The sequence below is a fragment of the Oncorhynchus mykiss genome, chromosome 18, assembly GCF_057628025.1.
Source record: "Oncorhynchus mykiss isolate SJ-2025 chromosome 18, ASM5762802v1, whole genome shotgun sequence".
NCBI lineage: Eukaryota > Metazoa > Chordata > Actinopteri > Salmoniformes > Salmonidae > Oncorhynchus > Oncorhynchus mykiss.
The window spans coordinates 7246421-7268508 of NC_143039.1; the positions used below are offsets into that span (position 1 = coordinate 7246421).

A 22088-nucleotide genomic window follows, 5' to 3' on the forward strand; every position below is an offset into this window, starting at 1 on the left:
GGCTTGTTCAGGGGGATGGGGAGACAGGGCTGGTTCAGGGGGATGGGGGGACAGGGCTGGTTCAGGGGGATGGGGAGACAGGGCTGGTTCGGGGGGAGGGGGAGACAGGGCTGGTTCAGGGGGATGGGGAGACAGGGCTGGTTCAGGGGGATGGGGAGACAGGGCTGGTTCAGGGGGATGGGGAGACAGGGCTGGTTCAGGGGGATGGGGAGACAGGGCTGGTTCAGGGGGATGGGGAGACAGGGCTGGTTCAGGGGGATGGGGAGACAGGGCTGGTTCAGGGGGATGGGGAGACAGGGCTGGTTCAGGGGGATGGGGAGACAGGGCCTTCTTCCTTCCTTTGTGAATTTTTTTTTCTTTATTTTCTTTCTTTTAGTTTTTGGAAGCCAGATTTTTCTTCAGGAAGTTGAGACATGATGCTCACACCGGCACTCCTCACGCACAATTCATTTCATTTACATTGTAAATAAAATATTATATTAATGATGATAGGTTAATCATTTAATATTGATTTAAAAAAAAAAACTAATTAACCTAATGTTTTAATATATTTTTAGGGCCCCTGTCAGTCACAGGCCCTTAGAATCGGCCTACACCCTAGTAAAAAATAATAATTGACCACTGAACTTCGAGTTCTAGTATTTCTGGTTTCGCGCGTCCTTTCTGTCTCTCTTGCGCCTCCGTAGTTATGGTTCGTTCAGTTTACCGGACTGTGTGTTGTTTAGTTAACGTTAGCTAGCCGTGTAAGAGGTGATTTTAAACAACGTTTTAAACATGTCAGAGAAAGGCGAAGTGGATTTAACTGGTGCTAAACAGAACACGGGCGTGTGGCTGGTAAAGGTACGTTGGAAATGTAGGCTAACACTAGTAGCTAACGGCTAACACTAGTAGCTAGCACGGCTAACACTAGTAGCTAGCTAACGGCTAGCAGTAGTAGCTAGCTAGCGGCTAACACTAGTAGCTAGCTAGTGGCAGCGCGGATGGATGAGGACGAGACTAGCCATCTATTGAAGTAGACTACAGTAACTATCATTATCATCACACTGCACACGTTAGCTAGCTAACTAACAACCAGTGTCTTTGCCCACAGGTGCCCAAATACCTGTCCCAGCAATGGGCCAAAGCATCAGGCAGGGGAGAGGTGGGGAAACTCCGGATCGGGAAGTATGTAGAATTGTCTCGTGTGTTATTGTTTGTTGGTAATCACCATCGTTGTTTACTTTCTCTGCTGGCTAAAGAGAAGTAGCTAGCTAAGGGGATTTAGCTAATCAGTTGTTTTCTTTATCTTTTGCTTTAGGAATCAAGGGAAGGCAGAGGTAATACTAGTAACTATGGTTACAGACACAGATGAATTGCATTCCAATGGAATATTGATCCCAACTCAGCCAGCAGTTGTCCTGGTCCTAAACTGACATAACTTACACTTGTTGTGCACCAGGTGGAATTCACTCTGAACGAAGACCTGACCATGATTGACAGCCTCGGGGACAAGCCGTCGGGAGTGCAGGCCCCCAGGGACCACCCGTTCACCATGCAGACTGTAGGAGGACAGACCCTGGCCGTGTTCACTGAGACCCAGTCAGGTAAGGAACAGTTACCACCAGCTGTAAACATGATGATCAAGAAATGTTGCTCAATTTTGGTGCACCCTGGAGCTGTGTGCTAGCTAGCTAAGTGTGTGGGGGTAAGGTGCTGTTTGAGTAACCATGAAACCTGGAGGCCATGTTGTTTGAGTCATAACCTCTATTTGAATGTGTAGTCAGATAATATTGACTGTCAAAATGCCTTGTGTTTTCCCGACTGCAAATGAGCATGGTTTGTGACCATAGCTGATCTTTCACCCATTAGAGTCATCTAAGGGTAAGTAGAACTGCGTGTCTGTGTGTATCACTCCGCCTCAGGGTAAGTAGTACTGTGTGTCTGTGTGTATCCGTCCGCCTCAGGGTAAGTAGTACTGTGTATCCCTCTGCCTCAAAGGTGTGTGCCTCTCTCTTCTTCTCTCTCTCTGCCCCTTCCTGTCTCTGTCTCTCTCTGCCCCTTCCTGTCTCTGTCTCTCTCTGCCCCTTCCCATCTCTCCCTCTGCCCCTTCCCATCTCTCCCTCTGCCCCTTCCCGTCTCTCTCTCCCTTTGCCCCTTCCCGTCTCTCTCTCACTCTGCCCCTTCCCGTCTCTCTCTCTCTTCCCCTTCCCGTCTCTCTCTCTCTTCCCGTCTCTCTCTCTGCCCCTTCCCGTCTCTCTCTCTCTCCCTTCCCGTCTCTCCCTTCCCGTCTCTCCCTTCCCGTCTCTCTCTTCCCGTCTCTCTCTTCCCGTCTCTCTCTTCCCGTCTCTCTCTTCCCGTCTCTCTCTGCCCCTTCCCGTCTCTCTCTGCCCCTTCCCGTCTCTCTCTCTCTCTGCCCCTTCCTGTCTCTCTCTCTCTCTCTGCCCCTTCCCGTCTCTCTCTCTGCCCCTTCCCGTCTCTCTCTCTGCCCCTTCCCGTCTCTCTCTCTCTCTCTGCCCCTTCCCGTCTCTCTCTCTCTCTCTCTGCCCCTTCCTGTCTCTCTCTCTCTCTCTGCCCCTTCCCTTCCCGTCTCTCTCTGCCCCTTCCCGTCTCTCTCTGCCCCTTCCCGTCTCTCTCCGCCCCTTCCCGTCTCTCTCCATCTCTCTGTCTTTGTTGTGGGCTGCATGTTGCCACAGCAGAACAGATGGAGGCCCTCTGCTTGTCTCAGTAACTCCGCTGGCTGTCGCTCAGATCGGATCAGAACCGCTGTGAACCAATCAGCTCCGTAGTTTGGATGTGATCTGCTACTGGAATGATATCTGGAGCTTGTTAATAACATAAACAAACCAATCAATATGATGGTATTGATCTGGTGTGGAGTGCTTGGTTTGAGACGTCATGATTTGTGCAATGATCTTTATGCCTCTTCTAATGTGCACGTTCTCCTCTCCCTCCCTTGAGGGTGTCAGTGTGAAGCTCATGGTTTATCCTTGTGTGTGAGTGTGAAGATCATGGTTTATCCTTGTGTGTGAGTTGTAGACAGTATATAAAGTTCTGTTTTGAGATACTTCCTGGTTTGAGTGTGAAGTCTGGCCACCGTCAGATGTGTTGTTCTGCAAGGCGTTGAAGACCAGCCGTTGTTGCCGAGCAGTTCATCTCCGTGGTTACTGCCTCTTCGCCAGAAAGCTGCTATTCTAAACCCTGGTGTTATTTCTTATTGGACCACCCTCTCCTCCCTTTCCCCCTCCCTCCCTCCCTCCCTGTAGGCCAGTCAGAAGAGAGATCTGATGGCAGCACCTCAGTTTCGGGGGCGGGGTCAGGCCCAGGTGAGTCCCCTCAGTCTCTTCCCAACTGAGAGGTGTGGAGCCTGGGCATGAGGCTGGAGGTTAGGCCTCTGTCTGGTGGAGGTTGGGCCTCTGTCTGGTGGAGGTTGGGCCTCTGTCTGGTGGAGGTTGAGCCTCTGTCTGGTGGAGGTTGGGCCTCTGTCTGGTGGAGGTTGGGCCTCTGTCTGGTGGAGGTTGGTGAGGTGTAGAGCCTGGGCAGGAGGCTGGAGGTTCGGCCTCTGTCTGGTGGAGGTTAGTGAGGTGTAGAGCCTGGGCAGGAAGCTGGAGGTTCGGCCTCTGTCTGGTGGAGAATGTTGTTCTTCTATTAGATGACCCTAGTGATCAGTTGGTCTCTCTTCTCCTGTTAGACGACCCTAGTGATCAGTTGGTCTCTTTTCTCCTGTTAGACGACCCTAGTGATCAGTTGGTCTCTCTTCTCCTGTTAGACGACCCTAGTGATCAGTTGGTCTCTCTTCTCCTGTTAGACGACCCTAGTGATCAGTTGGTCTCTCTTCTCCTGTTAGACGACCCTAGTGATCAGTTGGTCTCTCTTCTCCTGTTAGACGACCCTAGTGATCAGTTGGTCTCTCTTCTCCTGTTAGACGACCCTAGTGATCAGTTGGTCTCTCTTCTCCTGTTAGACGACCCTAGTGATCAGTTGGTCTCTCTTCTCCTGTTAGACGACCCTAGTGATCAGTTGGTCTCTCTTCTCCTGTTAGACGACCCTAGTGATCAGTTGGTCTCTCTTCTCCTGTTAGACGACCCTAGTGATCAGTTGGTCTCTCTCCAATTAGACGACCCTAGTGATCAATTGGTCTCTCTTCTGCTGTTAGACGACCCTAGTGATCAGTTGGTCTCTCTTCTCCTGTTAGACGACCCTAGTGATCAGTTGGTCTCTCTTCTCCTGTTAGACGACCCTAGTGATCAGTTGGTCTCTCTTCTCCTGTTAGACGACCCTAGTGATCAGTTGGTCTCTCTTCTCCTGTTAGACGGCCCTAGTGATCAGTTGGTCTCTCTTCTCCTGTTAGACGACCCTAGTGATCAGTTAGACGACCCTAGTGATCAGTTGGTCTCTCTCCTCCAGTTAGACGACCCTAGTGATCAGTTGGTCTCTCTTCTGCCGTTAGACGACCCTAGTGATCAGTTGGTCTCTCTCCTCCAGTTAGACGACCCTAGTGATCAGTTGGTCTCTCTTCTCCTGTTAGACGACCCTAGTGATCACTTAGACGACCCTAGTGATCAGTTGGTCTCTCTTCCTGTTAGACGACCCTAGTGATCAGTTAGACGACCCTAGTGATCAGTTGGTCTCTCTTCCTGTTAGACGAACCTAGTGATCAGTTAGACGACCCTAGTGATCAGTTGGTCTCTCTTCTCCTGTTAGACGACCCTAGTGATCAGTTGGTCTCTTCTCCTGTTAGACGACCCTAGTGGTCAGTTGGACGACCCTAGTGATCAGTTAGACGACCCTAGTGATCAGTTGGTCTCTCTCCTCCTGTTAGACGACCCTAGTGATCAGTTGGTCTCTCTCCTGGCTGTGTGGCGTCGTACTGCCACTGTGGATGTCTCTCACTGAGGAATATCACATTAAAACAGATGAAATGATGTTGCCACGTGAGAGAGTGAGTCAACACACACAGAGAGACGTCACCGGTACTCCTTTCTAACAGAGAGACGTCACCGGTTCTCCTTTCTAACAGAGAGAATCTCCCTGGAGGGCCTGGTGGTGCAGAGAGCAGAGTGTAGACCTGCTGTCAGCGAGAACTACATGAAACTCAAGAGGTACGTACCTACACACTCACACTCTCTTTCTCTGTGTGTCTCTCTCTCTGTGTCTCTCTCTCTGTCTCTCTGTCTCTCTGTGTCTCTCTCTCTCTCTCTCTGTGTCTCTCTCTCTGTGTCTCTGTCTGTCTCTGTGTCTCTCTTGTGTCTCTGTGTCTCTCTCTCTGTGTGTCTCTCTCTCTCTGTGTCTCTGTCTCTCTGTGTCTCTGTCTCTCTCTGTCTCTCTCTGTGTCTCTCTCTCTGTGTCTCTGTCTCTCTCTCTCTCCGTGTCTCTCTCTTTCTGTCTCTCTCTCTGTGTCTCTCTCTCTCTCTGTGTCTCTCTCTGTCTCTCTCTCTCCCCCCGACACTCACTGCTGTCTCGTGTCTCCAGACTGCAGATAGAAGAGTTATCCAAGCCAGTGAGATTGTCTCAGCAACTAGAGAAGGCTGTTACCACCAACTACAAACCAGTGGCCAACCATTCCTACAACGTAAGGAGCCTCGGCTGCCTGCACGACGATGTGCACTGTCTGTACACATTTTAGGCCCCAACAACAACAACAGCAGCCAGACATTTCCTCCCTCCCTCCCTTGAGCTGGACTAATACAGTGTGTGTGTGTGTGTGTGTCCGTCCAGCTGGAGTACGACAGGAAGAAGAAGGAGGAAGGTAAAAGAGCCAGGGTCGACAAACAGCAGGTGTTGGACATGTTGTTCTCAGCTTTTGAGAAGCATCAATATTACAACATCAAGGACCTGGTCGACATCACCAAACAACCTGTGGTGAGATACTACTATATACTACTATATACTACTATATACACCTGGTATTACAACATCACCAAACAACCTGTGGTGAGATACTACTATATACTACTATATACTACTATATACACCTGGTATTACAACATCACCAAACAACCTGTGGTGAGATACTACTATATACTACTATAAACACCTGGTATTACAACATCACCAAACAACCTGTGGTGAGATACTACTATATACTACTATATACTACTATAAACACCTGGTATTACAACATCACCAAACAACCTGTGGTGAGATACTACTATATACTACTATAAACTACTATATACTACTATATACTACTATAAACACCATCACCAAACAACCTGTGGTGAGATACTACTATATACTACTATAAACTACTATATACTACTATAAACACCTGTTATTACAACATCACAAACAACCTGTGGTGAGATACTACTATATACTACTATAAACTACTATAAACACCATAACCAAACAACCTGTGGTGAGATACTACTATATACTACTATAAAGTACTATAAACACCTGTTATTACAACATCACAAACAACCTGTGGTGAGATACTACTATATACTACTATAAACTACTATATACTACTATATACTACTATATACTACTATATACTACTATATACACCATCACCAAACAACCTGTGGTGAGATACTACTATATACTACTATATACTACTATAAACACCTGTTATTACAACATCACCAAACAACCTGTGGTGAGATACTACTATATACTACTATATACTACTATAAACTACTATATACTACTATATACACCATCACCAAACAACCTGTGGTGAGATACTACTATAAACTACTATATACTACTATATACTACTATATACTACTATATACACCATCACCAAACAACCTGTGGTGAGATACTACTATAAACTACTATATACTACTATATACTACTATATACTACTATATACACCATCACCAAACAACCTGTGGTGAGATACTACTATAAACTACTATATACTACTATAAACTACTATATACTACTATAAACTACTATATACTACTATATACTACTATAAACTACTATATACTACTATATACTACTATATACACCATAACCAAACAACCTGTGGTGAGATACTACTATAAACTACTATATACTACTATATACTACTATATACTACTATATACACCATCACCAAACAACCTGTGGTGAGATACTACTATAAACTACTATATACTACTATATACTACTATATACTACTATATACACCATCACCAAACAACCTGTGGTGAGATACTACTATATACACTACTATAAACACCTGGTATTACACCATCACCAAACAACCTGTGGTGAGCTACTACTATATACTACTATAAACACCATAACCAAACAACCTGTGGTGAGATACTACTATATACTACTATATACTACTATATACTACTATAAACTACTATATACTACTATAAACACCTGTTATTACAACATCACAAACAACCTGTGGTGAGATACTACTATATACTACTATATACTACTATAAACACCATAACCAAACAACCTGTGGTGAGGAAGGATAATTACTGTGGGGGGAGAGGTGGCGCTGTGGGGGGAGAGGTGGCGCTGTGGGGGGAGAGGTGGCGCTGTGGGGGGAGAGGTGGCGCTGTGGGGGGAGAGGTGGCGCTGTGGGGGGAGAGGTGGCGCTGTGGGGGGAGAGGTGGCGCTGTGGGGGGAGAGGGGAAGAGAGGAGCTGTGGGGGGAGAGGTGGTGCTGTGGGGAGAGAGGTGGCGCTGTGGGGGGAGAGGTGGCGCTGTGGGGGGAGAGGGGAAGAGAGGAGCTGTGGGGGGAGAGGTGGCGCTGTGGGGGGAGAGGTGGCGCTGTGGGGGGAGAGGTGGCGCTGTGGGGGGAGAGGGGAAGAGAGGAGCTGTGGGGGGAGAGGGGCGCTGTGGGGGGAGAGGGGAAGAGAGGAGCTGTGGGGGGAGAGGTGGCGCTGTGGGGGGAGAGGTGGCGCTGTGGGGGGAGAGGGGAAGAGAGGAGCTGTGGGGGGAGAGGTGGCGCTGTGGGGGGAGAGGTGGCGCTGTGGGGGAAGAGAGGAGCTGTGGGGGGAGAGGTGGCGCTGTGGGGGGAGAGGTGGCGCTGTGGGGGGAGAGGTGGCGCTGTGGGGGAAGAGGGGAGCTGTGGGGGGAGAGGTGGCGCTGTGGGGGGAGAGGTAGCGCTGTGGGGGGAGAGGGGCGCTGTGGGGGGAGAGGGGAAGAGAGGAGCTGTGGGGGGAGAGGTGGCGCTGTGGGGGGAGAGGTGGCGCTGTGGGGGGAGAGGTGGCGCTGTGGGGGAAGAGAGGAGCTGTGGGGGGAGAGGTGGCGCTGTGGGGGGAGAGGTGGCGCTGTGGGGGGAGAGGTGGCGCTGTGGGGGGAGAGGTGGCGCTGTGGGGGAAGAGGGGAGCTGTGGGGGGAGAGGTGGCGCTGTGGGGGGAGAGGTGGCGCTGTGGGGGGAGAGGTGGCGCTGTGGGGGGAGAGGTGGCGCTGTGGGGGGAGAGGGGAAGAGAGGAGCTGTGGGGGGAGAGGTGGCGCTGTGGGGGGAGAGGTGGCGCTGTGGGGGGAGAGGGGCGCTGTGGGGGGGAGAGGTGGCGCTGTGGGGGGAGAGGTGGCGCTGTGGGGGGAGAGGTGGCGCTGTGGGGGGAGAGGTGGCGCTGTGGGGGGAGAGGGGCGCTGTGGGGGGAGAGGGGGCGCTGTGGGGGGAGAGGGGGCGCTGTGGGGGGAGAGGTGGCGCTGTGGGGGGAGAGAGGAGCTGTGGGGGGAGAGGTGGCGCTGTGGGGGGAGAGGTGGCGCTGTGGGTGGCGCTGTGGGGGGGAGAGGTGGCGCTGTGGGGGGGAGAGGTGGCGCTGTGGGGGGGAGAGGTGGCGCTGTGGGGGGGGAGAGGTGGCGCTGTGGGGGGGAGAGATGGCGCTGTGCCACAGTACTTCAATGTAATGGAAACAAAGCCCTGTAAGTAGGGTATAAGGCTCCTTTTACTGCCTAAATAGTGATAACCAGGGCCGTTCTGCCGCCACAGGCAAGACGTTGAAGTTAGGTTCAATTTGGGTTCTGATTGGACGGTGAAAAGGTATTTTCAGTCGTTTTTAAAAGACGGATTTTCCAGGACGTTGAAATCAGGTTAATTTTCTTTTTTTTTAATGAAAGTTGAAAATACTTATTTTTACAGATGTTGATATCAGGTTAATTTTTTTGGTTCTGAATGAAAGTTGAAAAGAAGTAATTTATTGACATCAATGTTTGGGCCAAATCAAGGCTGGTTCAGACCGGACGGACAAAGTTCAGATTTGGACCGGACCAAAAACCAATGTCTGTGGATAATCAAGGCCGGTCCGGGAACTGCCCCCAAAATAAGATGTTGAAAGCATCGGTCCGCGCTCACCGAGATGTTTCCTGAGATAAAATGTTACGAATGGCCCATCTGTGGTAAATGTACCGTTTTGTGAAACACCAAAAAACAACGTCCGGACAGGTTTCAACATCTTGTGCTTGCTGGGGTGTCGCCGACCACGTCGCCCCTCAGTGGAATGGTCTGAATGTCCATCCGTGTGGTCGACCCGCTGTTTCGTAAAACAGGCCGTTGGCTTTGGCCTTATTAGTCCTGATTCCCGTGTCCTAAAATCAATTAGTCTATTTTTGTAAGCTCTGAATATCAGCTACCCAACTTTATCGGGAGTTATCGCGAGTTTATTTTACAATGTGTTTACGCGGCGGGAAATTAATGCAGACATATTTTAGTTATTTATTTTCGCTATAAAATCAGCTTGTTAAAAATAATTGACAGATACAAACTTGACCACGCTGATCATGACAACGGGGTGAAACTCCTTGGGACAACAGTTGTCCACTTTAACCCGTCCTGTTTTCAGGATGTGTTGTAAACATGACAGCTCGTTTAGTGTGATGTCATTTTAGGGTAACGGGCTCGTTTAGTGTGTTCCCATTTTAGGGTAACGGGCTCTTTAGTTTGATGCCATTTTAGGGTACGGACTCTTTTTCAGAGAAACATGCAGGATTTTAAAAAGTGTCCCGTCTCGTTACATTGTCATCCATTTTTATCTCCAGCCTGTAGACGACAGAAAAGGCCACCTCCTCTCTCTACCACCACCTCCTCTCTCTACCTCCTCCTCTCTCTACCACCTCCTCCTCTCTACCACCTCCTCCTCTCTACCACCTCCTCCTCTCTACCACCTCCTCCTCTCTACCACCTCTCTCTACCACATCTGCTACGTGATTTTTGGGGGGCTGAATGTGGGAGGAGTCTCTTCAAAAGCCCCCTGGAGAGGAGCGCTGGGAATGGACCTCTGCCTTTTAACCAAATGGTCCACTGTTTATCAAAGGCACATCACCTTAAAAAAGCCCATATGAGAGAGTGTCGTTGTTTTGTGGCAGAATTAGGTGAGGGTTTTATGTGTTGTTGGGAGAGCTGCGTCTTGGGTTTGTTCAGCTCAGAAAAGGTCGGCCTCGTCAATCTGCCGCCGTGGAGACGGATGTCTAATGAACGGGGTCGTCTGTTTCAGTCTGAGGTGGATGTCTAATGAACGGGGTCGTCTGTTTCAGTCTGAGGTGGATGTCTAATGAACGGGGTCGTCTGTTTCAGTCTGAGGTGGATGTCTAATGAACGGGGTCGTCTGTTTCAGTCTGAGGTGGATGTCTAATGAACGGGGTCGTCTGTTTCAGTCTGAGGTGGATGTCTAATGAACGGGGTCGTCTGTTTCAGTCTGGGGTGGATGTCTAATGAACGGGGTCGTCTGTTTCAGTCTGAGGTGGATGTCTAATGAACGGGGTCGTCTGTTTCAGTCTGAGGTGGATGTCTAATGAACGGGGTCGTCTGTTTCAGTCTGAGGCGGCTGTCTAATGAACGGGGTCGTCTGTAGGGGTTTATGTTTCAGTCTGAGGTGGAGACGGCTGTCTAATGAACGGGGTCGTCTGTAGGGGTTTATGTTTCAGTCTGAGGCGGCTGCCTAATGAACGGGGTCGTCTGTAGGGGTTTATGTTTCAGTCTGAGGTGGAGACGGCTGTCTAATGAACGGGGTCGTCTGTAGGGGTTTATGTTTCAGTCTGAGGTGGAGACGGCTGCCTAATGAACGGGGTCGTCTGTAGGGGTTTATGTTTCAGTCTGAGGTGGAGACGGCTGCCTAATGAACGGGGTCGTCTGTAGGGGTTTATGTTTCAGTCTGAGGTGGAGACGGCTGCCTAATGAACGGGGTCGTCCGTAGGGGTTTATGTTTCAGTCTGAGGTGGAGACGGCTGTCTAATGAACGGGGTCGTCTGTAGGGGTTTATGTTTCAGTCTGAGGTGGAGACGGCTGCCTAATGAACGGGGTCGTCTGTAGGGGTTTATTTTTCAGTCTGAGGTGGAGACGGCTGCCTAATGAACGGGGTCGTCTGTAGGGGTTTATGTTTCAGTCTGAGGTGGAGACGGCTGCCTAATGAACGGGGTCGTCTGTAGGGGTTTATGTTTCAGTCTGAGGTGGATGTCTAATGAACGGGGTCGTCTGTAGGGGTTTATGTTTCAGTCTGAGGTGGAGACGGCTGCCTAATGAACGGGGTCGTCTGTAGGGGTTTATGTTTCAGTCTGAGGTGGAGACGGCTGCCTAATGAACGGGGTCGTCTGTAGGGGTTTATGTTTCAGTCTGAGGTGGAGACGGCTGCCTAATGAACGGGGGTCGTCTGTAGGGGTTTATGTTTCAGTCTGAGGTGGATGTCTAATGAACGGGGTCGTCTGTAGGGGTTTATGTTTCAGTCTGAGGTGGAGACGGCTGTCTAATGAACGGGGTCGTCTCTGGGGTTTATGTTTCAGTCTGAGGTGGAGACGGCTGCCTAATGAACGGGGTCGTCTGTAGGGGTTTATGTTTCAGTCTGAGGTGGATGTTTATCTGGTCAAGTTAGTGATGTAATACTTTACACAATATTTCCTTTTGTACATATAAGAGATGAAACAGGGAATTCAAGACCAGACTGGAAACTCAACGCTCTTTCCTGCTCCTTATTCCTGTGTGATAGTAGTCTGTAATATAATACAACACCTTAACTCTCTCTCTCCCCCCGCCCCTCCCGTCTCTCTCCTCTCCCTCCCTCCCGTCTCTCCCCTCCCTCTCCCCTCTCTCTCTCCCCCCGCCCCCTTCATTCAGAGTTACCTGAAAGAGATTCTGCGCGACATCGGCATCTACAACGTGAAGGGAACCCACAAGAACACGTGGGAGCTGAAGCCAGAGTACAGACACTACCAGGGAGGAGAGGAGGAGGAGAAGGAGACCGACGACTAGCCTGGTCTGGGACCTCCAGCCTCCTAGAGAGCTCACCACTAGGAGAAGGACGACTAGCCTGGTCTGGGGTCCCACCACTAGGAGGACGACTAGCCTGGTCTGGAGCCTCCCTAGAGAGTGTCGTTTTGGTTTTTATAGACGCAGAGACATAAAGTTGTGAAGCTACTGATGTGTTGAGTTGGCCAGTCAGGACCCCGGTCCTATACTTCATGTCGGTGAAATCCCAAGTGGTACCCTATTCCCTATATAGTGCACTACTTTAAACCAGGACCCTGGTCAAATTTAGTGTACTATTTAGGGAATAGGGGGCCACGTTTGAAGGATTCCTACTATTCTGAACAGTGAGGTGCTTTAGGTTCATCTCACCTGGGCCACTATGACGTTTATTCCTGTGTGTTTGTGGGATCTGACTGATCCAGTCGATCAGGGATCGGTTTACAGACACGTCAACCAAGGATCAATACGTACAAGTTGTTTATAAAAATGTGATTAATGACTTTTGGAATAAAATTAAAATGTTTTTGTAAAAAAAAAAACTACCAGTCTGCTTTTCTGTAGAAACGAGGTGTTACTCTAGTGAGATCACATCTCTACAAACCTGTGTGCAGTAGAATAACTGGAAGGTCCTGAGCAGAAATATGACTGAGTCCTGATCTAGGATCACTGAGGTCATCTGTATCGTGTCTGACTGGGAGTCCTGATCTAGGATCACTGAGGTCATCTGTATCGTGTCTGATCTAGGATCAGGTTCCTGATAAGCCCCCAATAGAACCAGAGGTCATCTGTATCGTGTCTGATCTAGGATCAGGTTCCTGATAAGCCCCCAATAGAACCAGAGGTCATCTGTATCGTGTCTGATCTAGGATCAGGTTCCTGATAAGCCACCAATAGAACCAGAGGTCATCTGTATCGTGTCTGATCTAGGATCAGGTTCCTGATAAGCCACCAATAGAACCAGAGGTCATCTGTATCGTGTCTGATCTAGGATCAGGTTCCTGATAAGCCACCAATAGAACCAGAGGTCATCTGTATCGTGTCTGATCTAGGATCAGGTTCCTGATAAGCCCCCAATAGAACCAGAGGTCATCTGTATCAAGTGCCTGATCTAGGATCAGGTTCCTGATAAGCCACCAATAGAACCAGAGGTCATCTGTATCGTGTCTGAACTTGGGAGTGCTGACCTAGGAACAGATCCCACCGATCCATGGAAACCTCAAACTGATCCTAGACCAGCCTTCCGAGACGCTTGATATAAATACAGGATGGGATTCCTCCTACAACAGATGTTTTAAAACCAGAGGATTTATATCTGTCTGGAGGGAACGGCCGGGTTTGAGAGAATCAACACTGATGCATCATGGGTAAATTATGACTGCTGTACACATATCGAGCAGATATATTACACACACACGATGCAAGATGATCAGTCAGTTGACTCGCCTTTAAAGTCGGCCTCCATGCCGAACACAGTATGGACCCATCAGACCCCCATCAGAACAGGGTTTCCTGACCCTCTGCTCAGGGACCAGAGCCCAATGTTAACCAACAGTATGGACCCATCAGACCCCCATCAGAACAGGGTTTCCTGACCCTCTGCTCAGGGACCAGAGCCCAATGTTAACCAACAGTATGGACCCATCAGACCCCCATCAGAACAGGGTTTCCTGACCCTCTGCTCAGGGACCAGAGCCCAATGTTAACCAACAGTATGGACCCATCAGACCCCCATCAGAACAGGGTTTCCTGACCCTCTGCTCAGGGACCAGAGCCCAATGTTAACCAACAGTATGGACCCATCAGACCCCCATCAGAACAGGGTTTCCTGACCCTCTGCTCAGGGACCAGCAGACGTGTCACACATTTGTTGTTGCCCCACACTGGCCCACCGGATCCAATGAGCCACGGGCTTGATAAGTGGACCAATGGAATCGTGCGTTCTGGTTCAGGGCAACAGCTACGTGAGACGTCTAGTGGCCCCCCCAGAGCAGAGACGGGGGAGGGGGGGGACGGGAGGTACTGTATCAGAGTGAACGCAGACGGCACAGAGGGCGGTTGTATTTCGGCCAATAGGCCCGTTTATTTCACAACATAGTGTCAATGAGTCCTTTACAATTGTGTGAGAGAGCAAGGTGGGAGCTGGACATCTGATGGAAGTCACCTCGCACACAGCAGCCTAACCGGCATGGTTCCATCCACGGTGGTGGTAGGGGGGGGGGGGGGGGGACGGTCCTGACCGACGACCGTCCGTTTAGAAACGGGGCCCGGCATCTCCCCCGGGAGGCCAGATGTGGGGGACGAAGAGAGAAGGTTGGGGCCACAAAAAAAATAAAAACTTGGGATTAAAGAAAGACAAGTCTGTTCCAGGTGTTGGGAGGGATACAGGTAGGGTCAGTCTGTCCATGATCGGGGAGGCGGTCGCTACGGTAACAAGCAGGCAGGGCAGGGTCAGTCTGTCCATGATCAGGGGCGGTGGTAGCTATGGTAACAAGCAGACACGCTCCCTCCGGTCCAGGCACTTCTGTTAGACGTCCGGATGGTTTACTGCAGAGAGGAAACAGAGGAGACTATTACCCACGTGGAGATGGACAGAGGAGAGACTATTACCCACGTGGAGATGGACAGAGGAGAATATTCCCCACGTGGAGATGGACAGAGGAGAGACTACTACCCACGTGAAGATGGATAGAGGAGAGACTACTACCCACGTGGAGATGGATAGAGGAGAGACTATTACCCACGTGGAGATGGATAGAGGAGACAGAGGAGAGACTCCTACCCACGTGGAGATGGACAGAGGAGAGACTACTACCCACGTGGAGATGGATAGAGGAGAGACTACTACCCACGTGGAGATGGATAGAGGAGAGACTACTACCCACGTGGAGATGGATAGAGGAGATACTACTACCCACGTGGAAATGGATAGAGGTATTAGGTGTGTCTGATTGGTCAAAAGTAGTCAACTAGAAAGTGAATAGGGGTGCCATTTGGGACGACACCCTAATCAACGGCTCTTGCCTCTGTCTGGGCAGTACCACCTCTGGTAAACACCATGTGCTCCTCTTCTCTATCCGTACAGCCACTCGGTCAGGCAGTCGGGGAAAGTCAAGGGAATATTTCATTTAGCATCCAATTGCAAACCCAGAAGTCACAGTGGAGAACTTCAGGTCTATCAGATGAATGCATGGGCTTAGTGTTCAGAGTGTGGTGTGCCTGGTGTCTTAAATTGAACCCTATTCCCTATATAGTGCACTACTTTAGACCAGGGCCCTATAGAACCCTATTCCCTATATAGTGCACTACTTTAGACCAGAGCCCTATAGAACCCTATTCCCTATGTAGTGCACTACTTTAGACCAGAGCCCTATGGCACCCTATTCCCTATGTAGTGCACTACTTTAGACCAGGGCCCTATAGAACCCTATTCCCTATATAGTGCACTACTTTAGACCAGAGCCCTATAGAACCCTATTCCCTATATAGTGCACTACTTTAGACCAGGGCCCTATAGAACCCTATTCCCTATATAGTGCACTACTTTAGACCAGGACCCTATTCCCTATATAGTGCACTACTTTAGACCAGGGCCCTATAGAACCCTATTCCCTACGTAGTGCACTACTTTAGACCAGAGCCCTATAGAACCCTATTCCCTACATAGTGCACTACTTTAGACCAGAGCCCTATAGAACCCTATATAGTGCACTACTTTAGACCAGGACCCTATAGAACCCTATTCCCTATATAGTGCACTACTTTAGACCAGGGCCCTATAGAACCCTATATAGTACACTACTTTAGACCAGAGCCCTATAGAACCCTATTCCCTATATAGTGCACTACTTTAGACCAGGGCCCTATAGAACCCTATATAGTACACTACTTTAGACCAGAGCCCTATAGAACCCTATATAGTGCACTACTTTAGACCAGGGCCCTATAGAACCCTATTCCCTATATATAGTGCACTACTTTAGACCAGAACCCTATAGAACCCTATTCCCTATATAGTGCACTACTTTAGACCAGAGCCCTATAGCACCCTAGTCCCTATATAGTGCACTACTTTAGACCAGAGCCCTATAGAACCCTATTCCCTATATAGTGCACTACTTTAGACCACTGGTGTACCATATGGGACAAAGTGAATCCAAAACACTGATCGCTGCAGATAGAAATTGAATGACTAGAACAGATAAATCCCTGGGTTCTTCATTGCCTTTACACTCAGCTTTAAGGGAGGGGGGGGGCACAGGTGGTTGAACGCTGCCTTTACACTCCTCCGTCCCCTACAGAGAACCAGACAGTCCTCCGTCCTCTACAGAGAACCAGACAGTCCCCCTACAGAGAACCCGACAGTCCCCCTACAGAGAACCAGACAGTCCCCCTACAGAGAACCCGACAGTCCCCCTACAGAGAACCAGACAGTCCCCCTACAGAGAACCAGACAGTCCCCCTACAGAGAACCAGACAGTCCCCCTACAGAGAACCAGACAGTCCCCCTACAGAGAACCAGACAGTCCTCCGTCCCCTACAGAGAACCAGACAGTCCTCCGTCCCCTACAGAGAACCAGACAGTCCTCCGTCCCCTACAGAGAACCAGACAGTCCTCCGTCCCCTACAGAGAACCAGACAGTCCTCCGTCCCCTACAGAGAACCAGACAGTCCTCCGTCCCCTACAGAGAACCAGACAGTCCTCCGTCCCCTACAGAGAACCCGACAGTCCTCCGTCGTCACGGTAACTTACGTATTTCTCGATCTCGATGCCGTCTTTGAAGAAAACGAAGAAGGGCGTGACCCCGTCCTCGCGGTAGTCTAGCAGGCCGATGGCGCCGTCACAGTTCATGGACTCACCGGTGAAGAACTGAAGAAGGAGGAGCAGGTCACGTGATTCAACAGGACGTACAAGGAGACACTGTTCAGTCATCGTTTCGTACGACGAGGAAGAGAGGCCTTCTTTTGGAACAAACCACACACACACACACACACACACACACACACACACACACACCGCCCCCTCCGATACAAACGCCAAAGTGTAAGCCAGCGACTTGACAACGTACTCCGATAAAATACAGATGTTAGTGTCATAGGTCACAGCCTCTAAAGGTGTCCTGAGATCGTCACTGTCATAGGTCACAGCCTCTAAAAGGTGTCCTGAGATCATCACTGTCATAGGTCACAGCCTCTAAAGGTGTCCTGAGATCATCACTGTACGTTCCAGCGACCATTTTAACCAGCCCTCATCTATCCAATATAAAACAGTATGTTCATAACACCCAACGGGCCGGTGCTGTGTGGAAATGGACATCCCAAATGCCCCCCATTTCCCCTATATAGTGCACTATATATGGACATTGGAAAGGGGAAAAGGGGGGGGCCATTTGGGACCCTGACATGCGGTAGGGGGGGTGGGGGTGGATTCTCTCACCTGGTATTTATCGAGGTTCCCCAGGATCATCTTAACAGCTGCTGGAGCGCCTGCCATGAAGGCCTGTACCCTCTTAGATCCCTGCTCCTCCAGCTTGGCCTTGACCCTGGGACACACACACACACACACCACAACAACCATGTTACATTCCCCATCAGGCTGCCTGTACCCTCTTAGATCCCTGCTCCTCCAGCCTGGCCTTGACCCTGGGGGGGGACAACAACCATGTTACATTCACAACATTCCCCATCAGGCTGCCTGATACTCCCAGAAAACAGAACCCTGCTTGTGCACTTGTTTGTTTCATTACCTATATTTTACCTGGGTAAAGGTGACCGAAAACATATTCTCATTGACAGCAACGACCCGGGGAACGGTTACAGGGGAGATTGGAAATGGACTGAACCATGTCGACTCCCTGTGGTTTAACAGGTATTTAGACTGGACTGAACCATGTCGACTCCCTGTGGTTTAACAGGTATTTAGACTGGACTGAACCACGTCGACTCCCTGTGGTTTAACAGGTATTTAGACTGGACTGAACCACGTCGACTCCCTGTGGTTTAACAGGTATTTAGACTGGACTGAACCACGTCGACTCCCTGTGGTTTAACAGGTAATTAGACTGGACTGAACCATGTCGACTCCCTGTGGGGTAACAGGTATTTAGACTGGACTGAACCATGTCGACTCCCTGTGGTTTAACAGGTATTTAGACTGGACTGAACCATGTCGACTCCCTGTGGTTTAACAGGTATTTAGACTGGACTGAACCATGTCGACTCCCTGTGGTATAACAGGTATTTAGACTGGACTGAACCATGTCGACTCCCTGTGGTTTAACAGGTATTTAGACTGGACTGAACCACGTCGACTCCCTGTGGTTTAACAGGTATTTAGACTGGACTGAACCACGTCGACTCCCTGTGGTTTAACAGGTATTTAGACTGGACTGAACCACGTCGACTCCCTGTGGTTTAACAGGTATTTAGACTGGACTGAACCACGTCGACTCCCTGTGGTTTAACAGGTATTTAGACTGGACTGAACCACGTCGACTCCCTGTGGTTTAACAGGTATTTAGACTGGACTGAACCACGTCGACTCCCTGTGGTTTAACAGGTATTTAGACTGGACTGAACCATGTCGACTCCCTGTGGGGTAACAGGTATTTAGACTGGACTGAACCACGTCGACTCCCTGTGGTTTAACAGGTATTTAGACTGGACTGAACCATGTCGACTCCCTGTGGGGTAACAGGTATTTAGACTGGACTGAACCACGTCGACTCCCTGTGGGGTAACAGGTATTTAGACTGGACTGAACCATGTCGACTCCCTGTGGTTTAACAGGTATTTAGACTGGACTGAACCACGTCGACTCCCTGTGGTTTAACAGGTATTTAGACTGGACTGAACCATGTCGACTCCCTGTGGTTTAACAGGTATTTAGACTGGACTGAACCACGTCGACTCCCTGTGGTTTAACAGGTATTTAGACTGGACTGAACCACGTCGACTCCCTGTGGTTTAACAGGTATTTAGACTGGACTGAACCATGTCTACTCCCTGTGGTTTAACAGGTATTTACACCCATTTGAAACCCATAATGGAACAATCCGATGAGTCATAGCAGGCCGTGCAGAAAGTCCAGGGACAATACGATGTCATGTGTGTATCAATTACCAAAACCCCTGGGTGTCACCAGAGAGAAGTTGCCCAGGCTTGTCAACATGCATTTTAAAAATCGGCCTGACAGTTGAGTCTTATTTTCCGTTTAAATATCACTCATCGTCCTGTTACTGGTGTTGGGCCAGTAAGTGAAAGTTTGCTGGATCGAATCCCAGAGTTGACAAGGTAAAAAACATGTTTTTTAAATGTCATTCTGCCCCTGAACAAGGCAGTTAAACCCACAGTTCCCGATAGGCCGTAGTTGTAAATAAGAAATGTTTAATTTAAAAAAAAAACCATGTGTTAGATGAGATGCCAGAGACACTTACGCCTTCATATAGCCCTTGATGTAGCTCTGGTAAGCCTTCTTGTTGTAGGCCGAGGTCTCCTGCAGTTTGCTGTTGAGCACAATGTCGACTCCACTGACTGTGGACGCTTCACTGCCCTCATCGCCGCCCTCTGCAGAGGCGTTGGCACCGATTAACGCACCGTCGACGTCCTCCGACCTGGAAGTGAGCTGGAAGGGAGGGGAGATCTTGGTTAGGCTAGCAGGCTAAACGGTACACCGGTATCAACACGTCACCGTAGTTAACTAGCAGATCCAGTCTACCAAAGCCGAAATTATGTTATCATAACCCTCCTGTATTTTGAAGTGAGTGAAATAAATGGAATAGCTAGCCAAGTATGCTAACAGCTAAGGAAGATGACCGTTTTTCAATACAGTTAAAAGTAACTTAGTGGACGTTTAACGTACCTTTCCCTGTACCTCGTACAGCATACCGTCGCAGACCTCCGTGATTTTGTAGACCTCGGTGAATAGCTCATCTCCTGAAATACATCATTATTAACCAACGCATACCGAAACATGGGAGTTGAAACGGTAGATAGCCTACTAGTTGACACAATAGTTAACTAAAAAAATCAGCTTTTTACGATAGAAAAACAGGGCATTTAGTACAACTTGTCACCTAGTTAGCCAAACGCCGGTAGGCCTCGCTAACTAGCAGGGAAATGCTAACTCTCCGGTAAGCCTAAACACAGTCTATCGGTTTACTCCGTTTATACTGTACATATAAAATGTACAAATTGCATCGATCCCGGTACAGAACACCATGGAGGAACTACGACGAAGTTTGTTATTTTTAAAGTAATTTCCACATCGTTGGCACAAAGGGCAGTAGAGACTTCCGGTAGGCCCCAAAAAAAACACTACAAATGCAGACCAACACAAAAATATATATATTTATAAAAGAAATACTAACAGAATATTGATAATATAAACGTTAGATTACCGGTGATGATATCCTTGTAGATGATCATTTTTGTTGGATTGTAAAAAGTGACGTTCCACGGGAAGATGTTTCTGGATCCCTACCCGTCTCAGGACTCGTAAGGAGGAAAAAGGACAGAAAACAGCGGTTCCCCAACTTAGATAGCGGCGGGTGCTGCTGACGTCACCGCCGGTCTCCGGCGCCCCCTTCAGGACACGTTGCAGGGTGTCGCTTCTCCGGGTGCGTACCCTGCAGTACTCTCCCAGTCAGGTTTGTCGTGCTGCCGGGGAGCGTCACCACACCATCACCCCCCAATTTGAGAATTTCTCAAAAAAGTTTCTCTTTTGGTCCATTCAACAACAGAGCGATACGAATCTTGTTTCAGCAGGATGTTGTTATGTCATGCCTTATGTCATGCCTTATGTCATGCCTTATGTCATGCCTTATGTTATGCCTTATTGGAATGGATTTATTGATAATATCTGTTGGAAAAAAAGTTTGGTTGTTGCCACACACACAAACCTACTTGTTAACAAAATGAAGGAAGTTTCCTTTAAAATGATTCATCAATATTATCCTGCCAACCACTATATGAAGAAGTTTAAGGAAAACATCAACTCAAACTGCTCCTTTTGTAATGACCAGCCAGAAACAGTGGTGCATCTTTTTTGGGCATTGTATTCATCAGGAGGTTTATAATTGAACACATTTATGAAGATTTTACACTATTGTGGAGAGATGTCCTGCTTGGATTCTTTACCTACAATAGAAATAAGCTGAAACATTTTTATGTAATTCATTTCATTATTCTTTTGGCCAAATTTCATATACACAAATGTACATTTACAAACAAAAATAAACAAAATTTCTTACCCTACAAAAAGAAATTGAACTGTATTTTAAGGCAGTTAAATACTCTACTAACAAAAAAGCTGTTAGAATTATAAGTGTATGTATGTCCCTTAAGGTCCTTGTGTAATTGTAATGTGATATTCTTTCATTCGATTTCAGTAATATGTTTGTTCCAGAAGAAACACCCTGATTCCCTGATCTCCCTGAGATCATGCTCTTCGAAAATAAAAAGTTCCCTTGTTTAAGAATGTGATATTACATTTCTCATCCAGCAGGGGGGCAACCTGTGTTCATCTATCTTGAAAATGGTCTCCAAAACACGAATGAGATTTCATTAATTGAGTAACGCCTGAAGGTATTGTTTTGCATACGTAATTACGATCTATTGGGAAGTTATATGTTTATAGGAACTTTGTATTAGAGAGTATATTCCCTTCTATATCAAATGTAAACGTTTATTTTTTTAACTTGGCAAGTCAGATAAGAACAAACTCCTATTTACAATGACAGCCGAACCTGGACGACGCTGGGCCAGTTGTACGCCGTCCTATGGGACTCCCAATCACGGCCAGAGGGGATGCAGCCGGGATTTGAACCAGGTACTGCAGTGACCCTTTTTACACTGAAAGGCAGTCATTCAGGAGCACTGAAAAAAAAATCGCAAATATAATATTTCTATCAACTAACTTAGGGAAGACATAAAGACTAGTTTTTAACAACAATATCTTCGTTTTTTTC

At 48.5% G+C, this 22088-nt stretch overlaps 1 protein-coding gene, 1 non-coding gene and 1 pseudogene across 8 annotated transcripts; 1 reads left to right on the forward strand and 2 right to left on the reverse strand.

Annotated features, from left to right (window-relative positions):
* Nucleotides 1-665: 665 nt before the first annotated feature.
* Nucleotides 666-12662, forward strand: LOC118936673 (general transcription factor IIF subunit 2). 6 transcript variants are annotated; one of them, XM_090207014.1, is made up of 10 exons: nucleotides 666-840; nucleotides 1091-1164; nucleotides 1298-1316; nucleotides 1439-1583; nucleotides 1849-1860; nucleotides 3243-3302; nucleotides 4967-5078; nucleotides 5449-5548; nucleotides 5695-5838; nucleotides 11992-12662. In XM_090207014.1, exons 1-10 carry the CDS (start codon nucleotides 775-777, stop codon nucleotides 12124-12126), a joined length of 867 nt encoding a protein of 288 aa, XP_090063140.1. In that variant the 5' UTR covers nucleotides 666-774; the 3' UTR covers nucleotides 12127-12662. The 6 variants fall into 6 exon arrangements, with proteins under 6 accessions (XP_090063140.1, XP_090063142.1, XP_090063144.1 ...); XM_090207016.1 differs by having other exon boundaries at nucleotides 4997-5078; XM_090207018.1 differs by lacking the exon at nucleotides 3243-3302 and having other exon boundaries at nucleotides 4997-5078.
* Nucleotides 12663-14178: 1516 nt separating this feature from the next.
* Nucleotides 14179-20691, reverse strand: LOC149975372 (translationally-controlled tumor protein homolog; annotated as a pseudogene). The gene is made up of 6 exons (XR_016488640.1): nucleotides 20520-20691; nucleotides 19982-20055; nucleotides 19557-19744; nucleotides 17558-17663; nucleotides 16874-16990; nucleotides 14179-14514 (listed from the first exon to the last, which is right to left on the reverse strand). The product of XR_016488640.1 is annotated as a translationally-controlled tumor protein homolog (transcript).
* LOC149975373 (small nucleolar RNA SNORA31) lies at nucleotides 15177-15312 on the reverse strand. The gene has a single exon (XR_016488655.1). It is a non-coding gene; the product is annotated as a small nucleolar RNA SNORA31 (small nucleolar RNA).
* Nucleotides 20692-22088: the final 1397 nt, after the last annotated feature.

Coding starts and splice junctions, on each gene's coding strand:
- LOC118936673 (XM_090207014.1), top strand. CDS start 775: ATGTCAGAGAAAGGCGAAGTGGATTTAACTGGTGCTAAACAGAACACG. Junction 841..1,090: donor CGGGCGTGTGGCTGGTAAAG/GTACGTTGGAAA, acceptor CTTTGCCCACAG/GTGCCCAAATACCTGTCCCA. Junction 5,079..5,448: donor AACTACATGAAACTCAAGAG/GTACGTACCTAC, acceptor TCGTGTCTCCAG/ACTGCAGATAGAAGAGTTAT.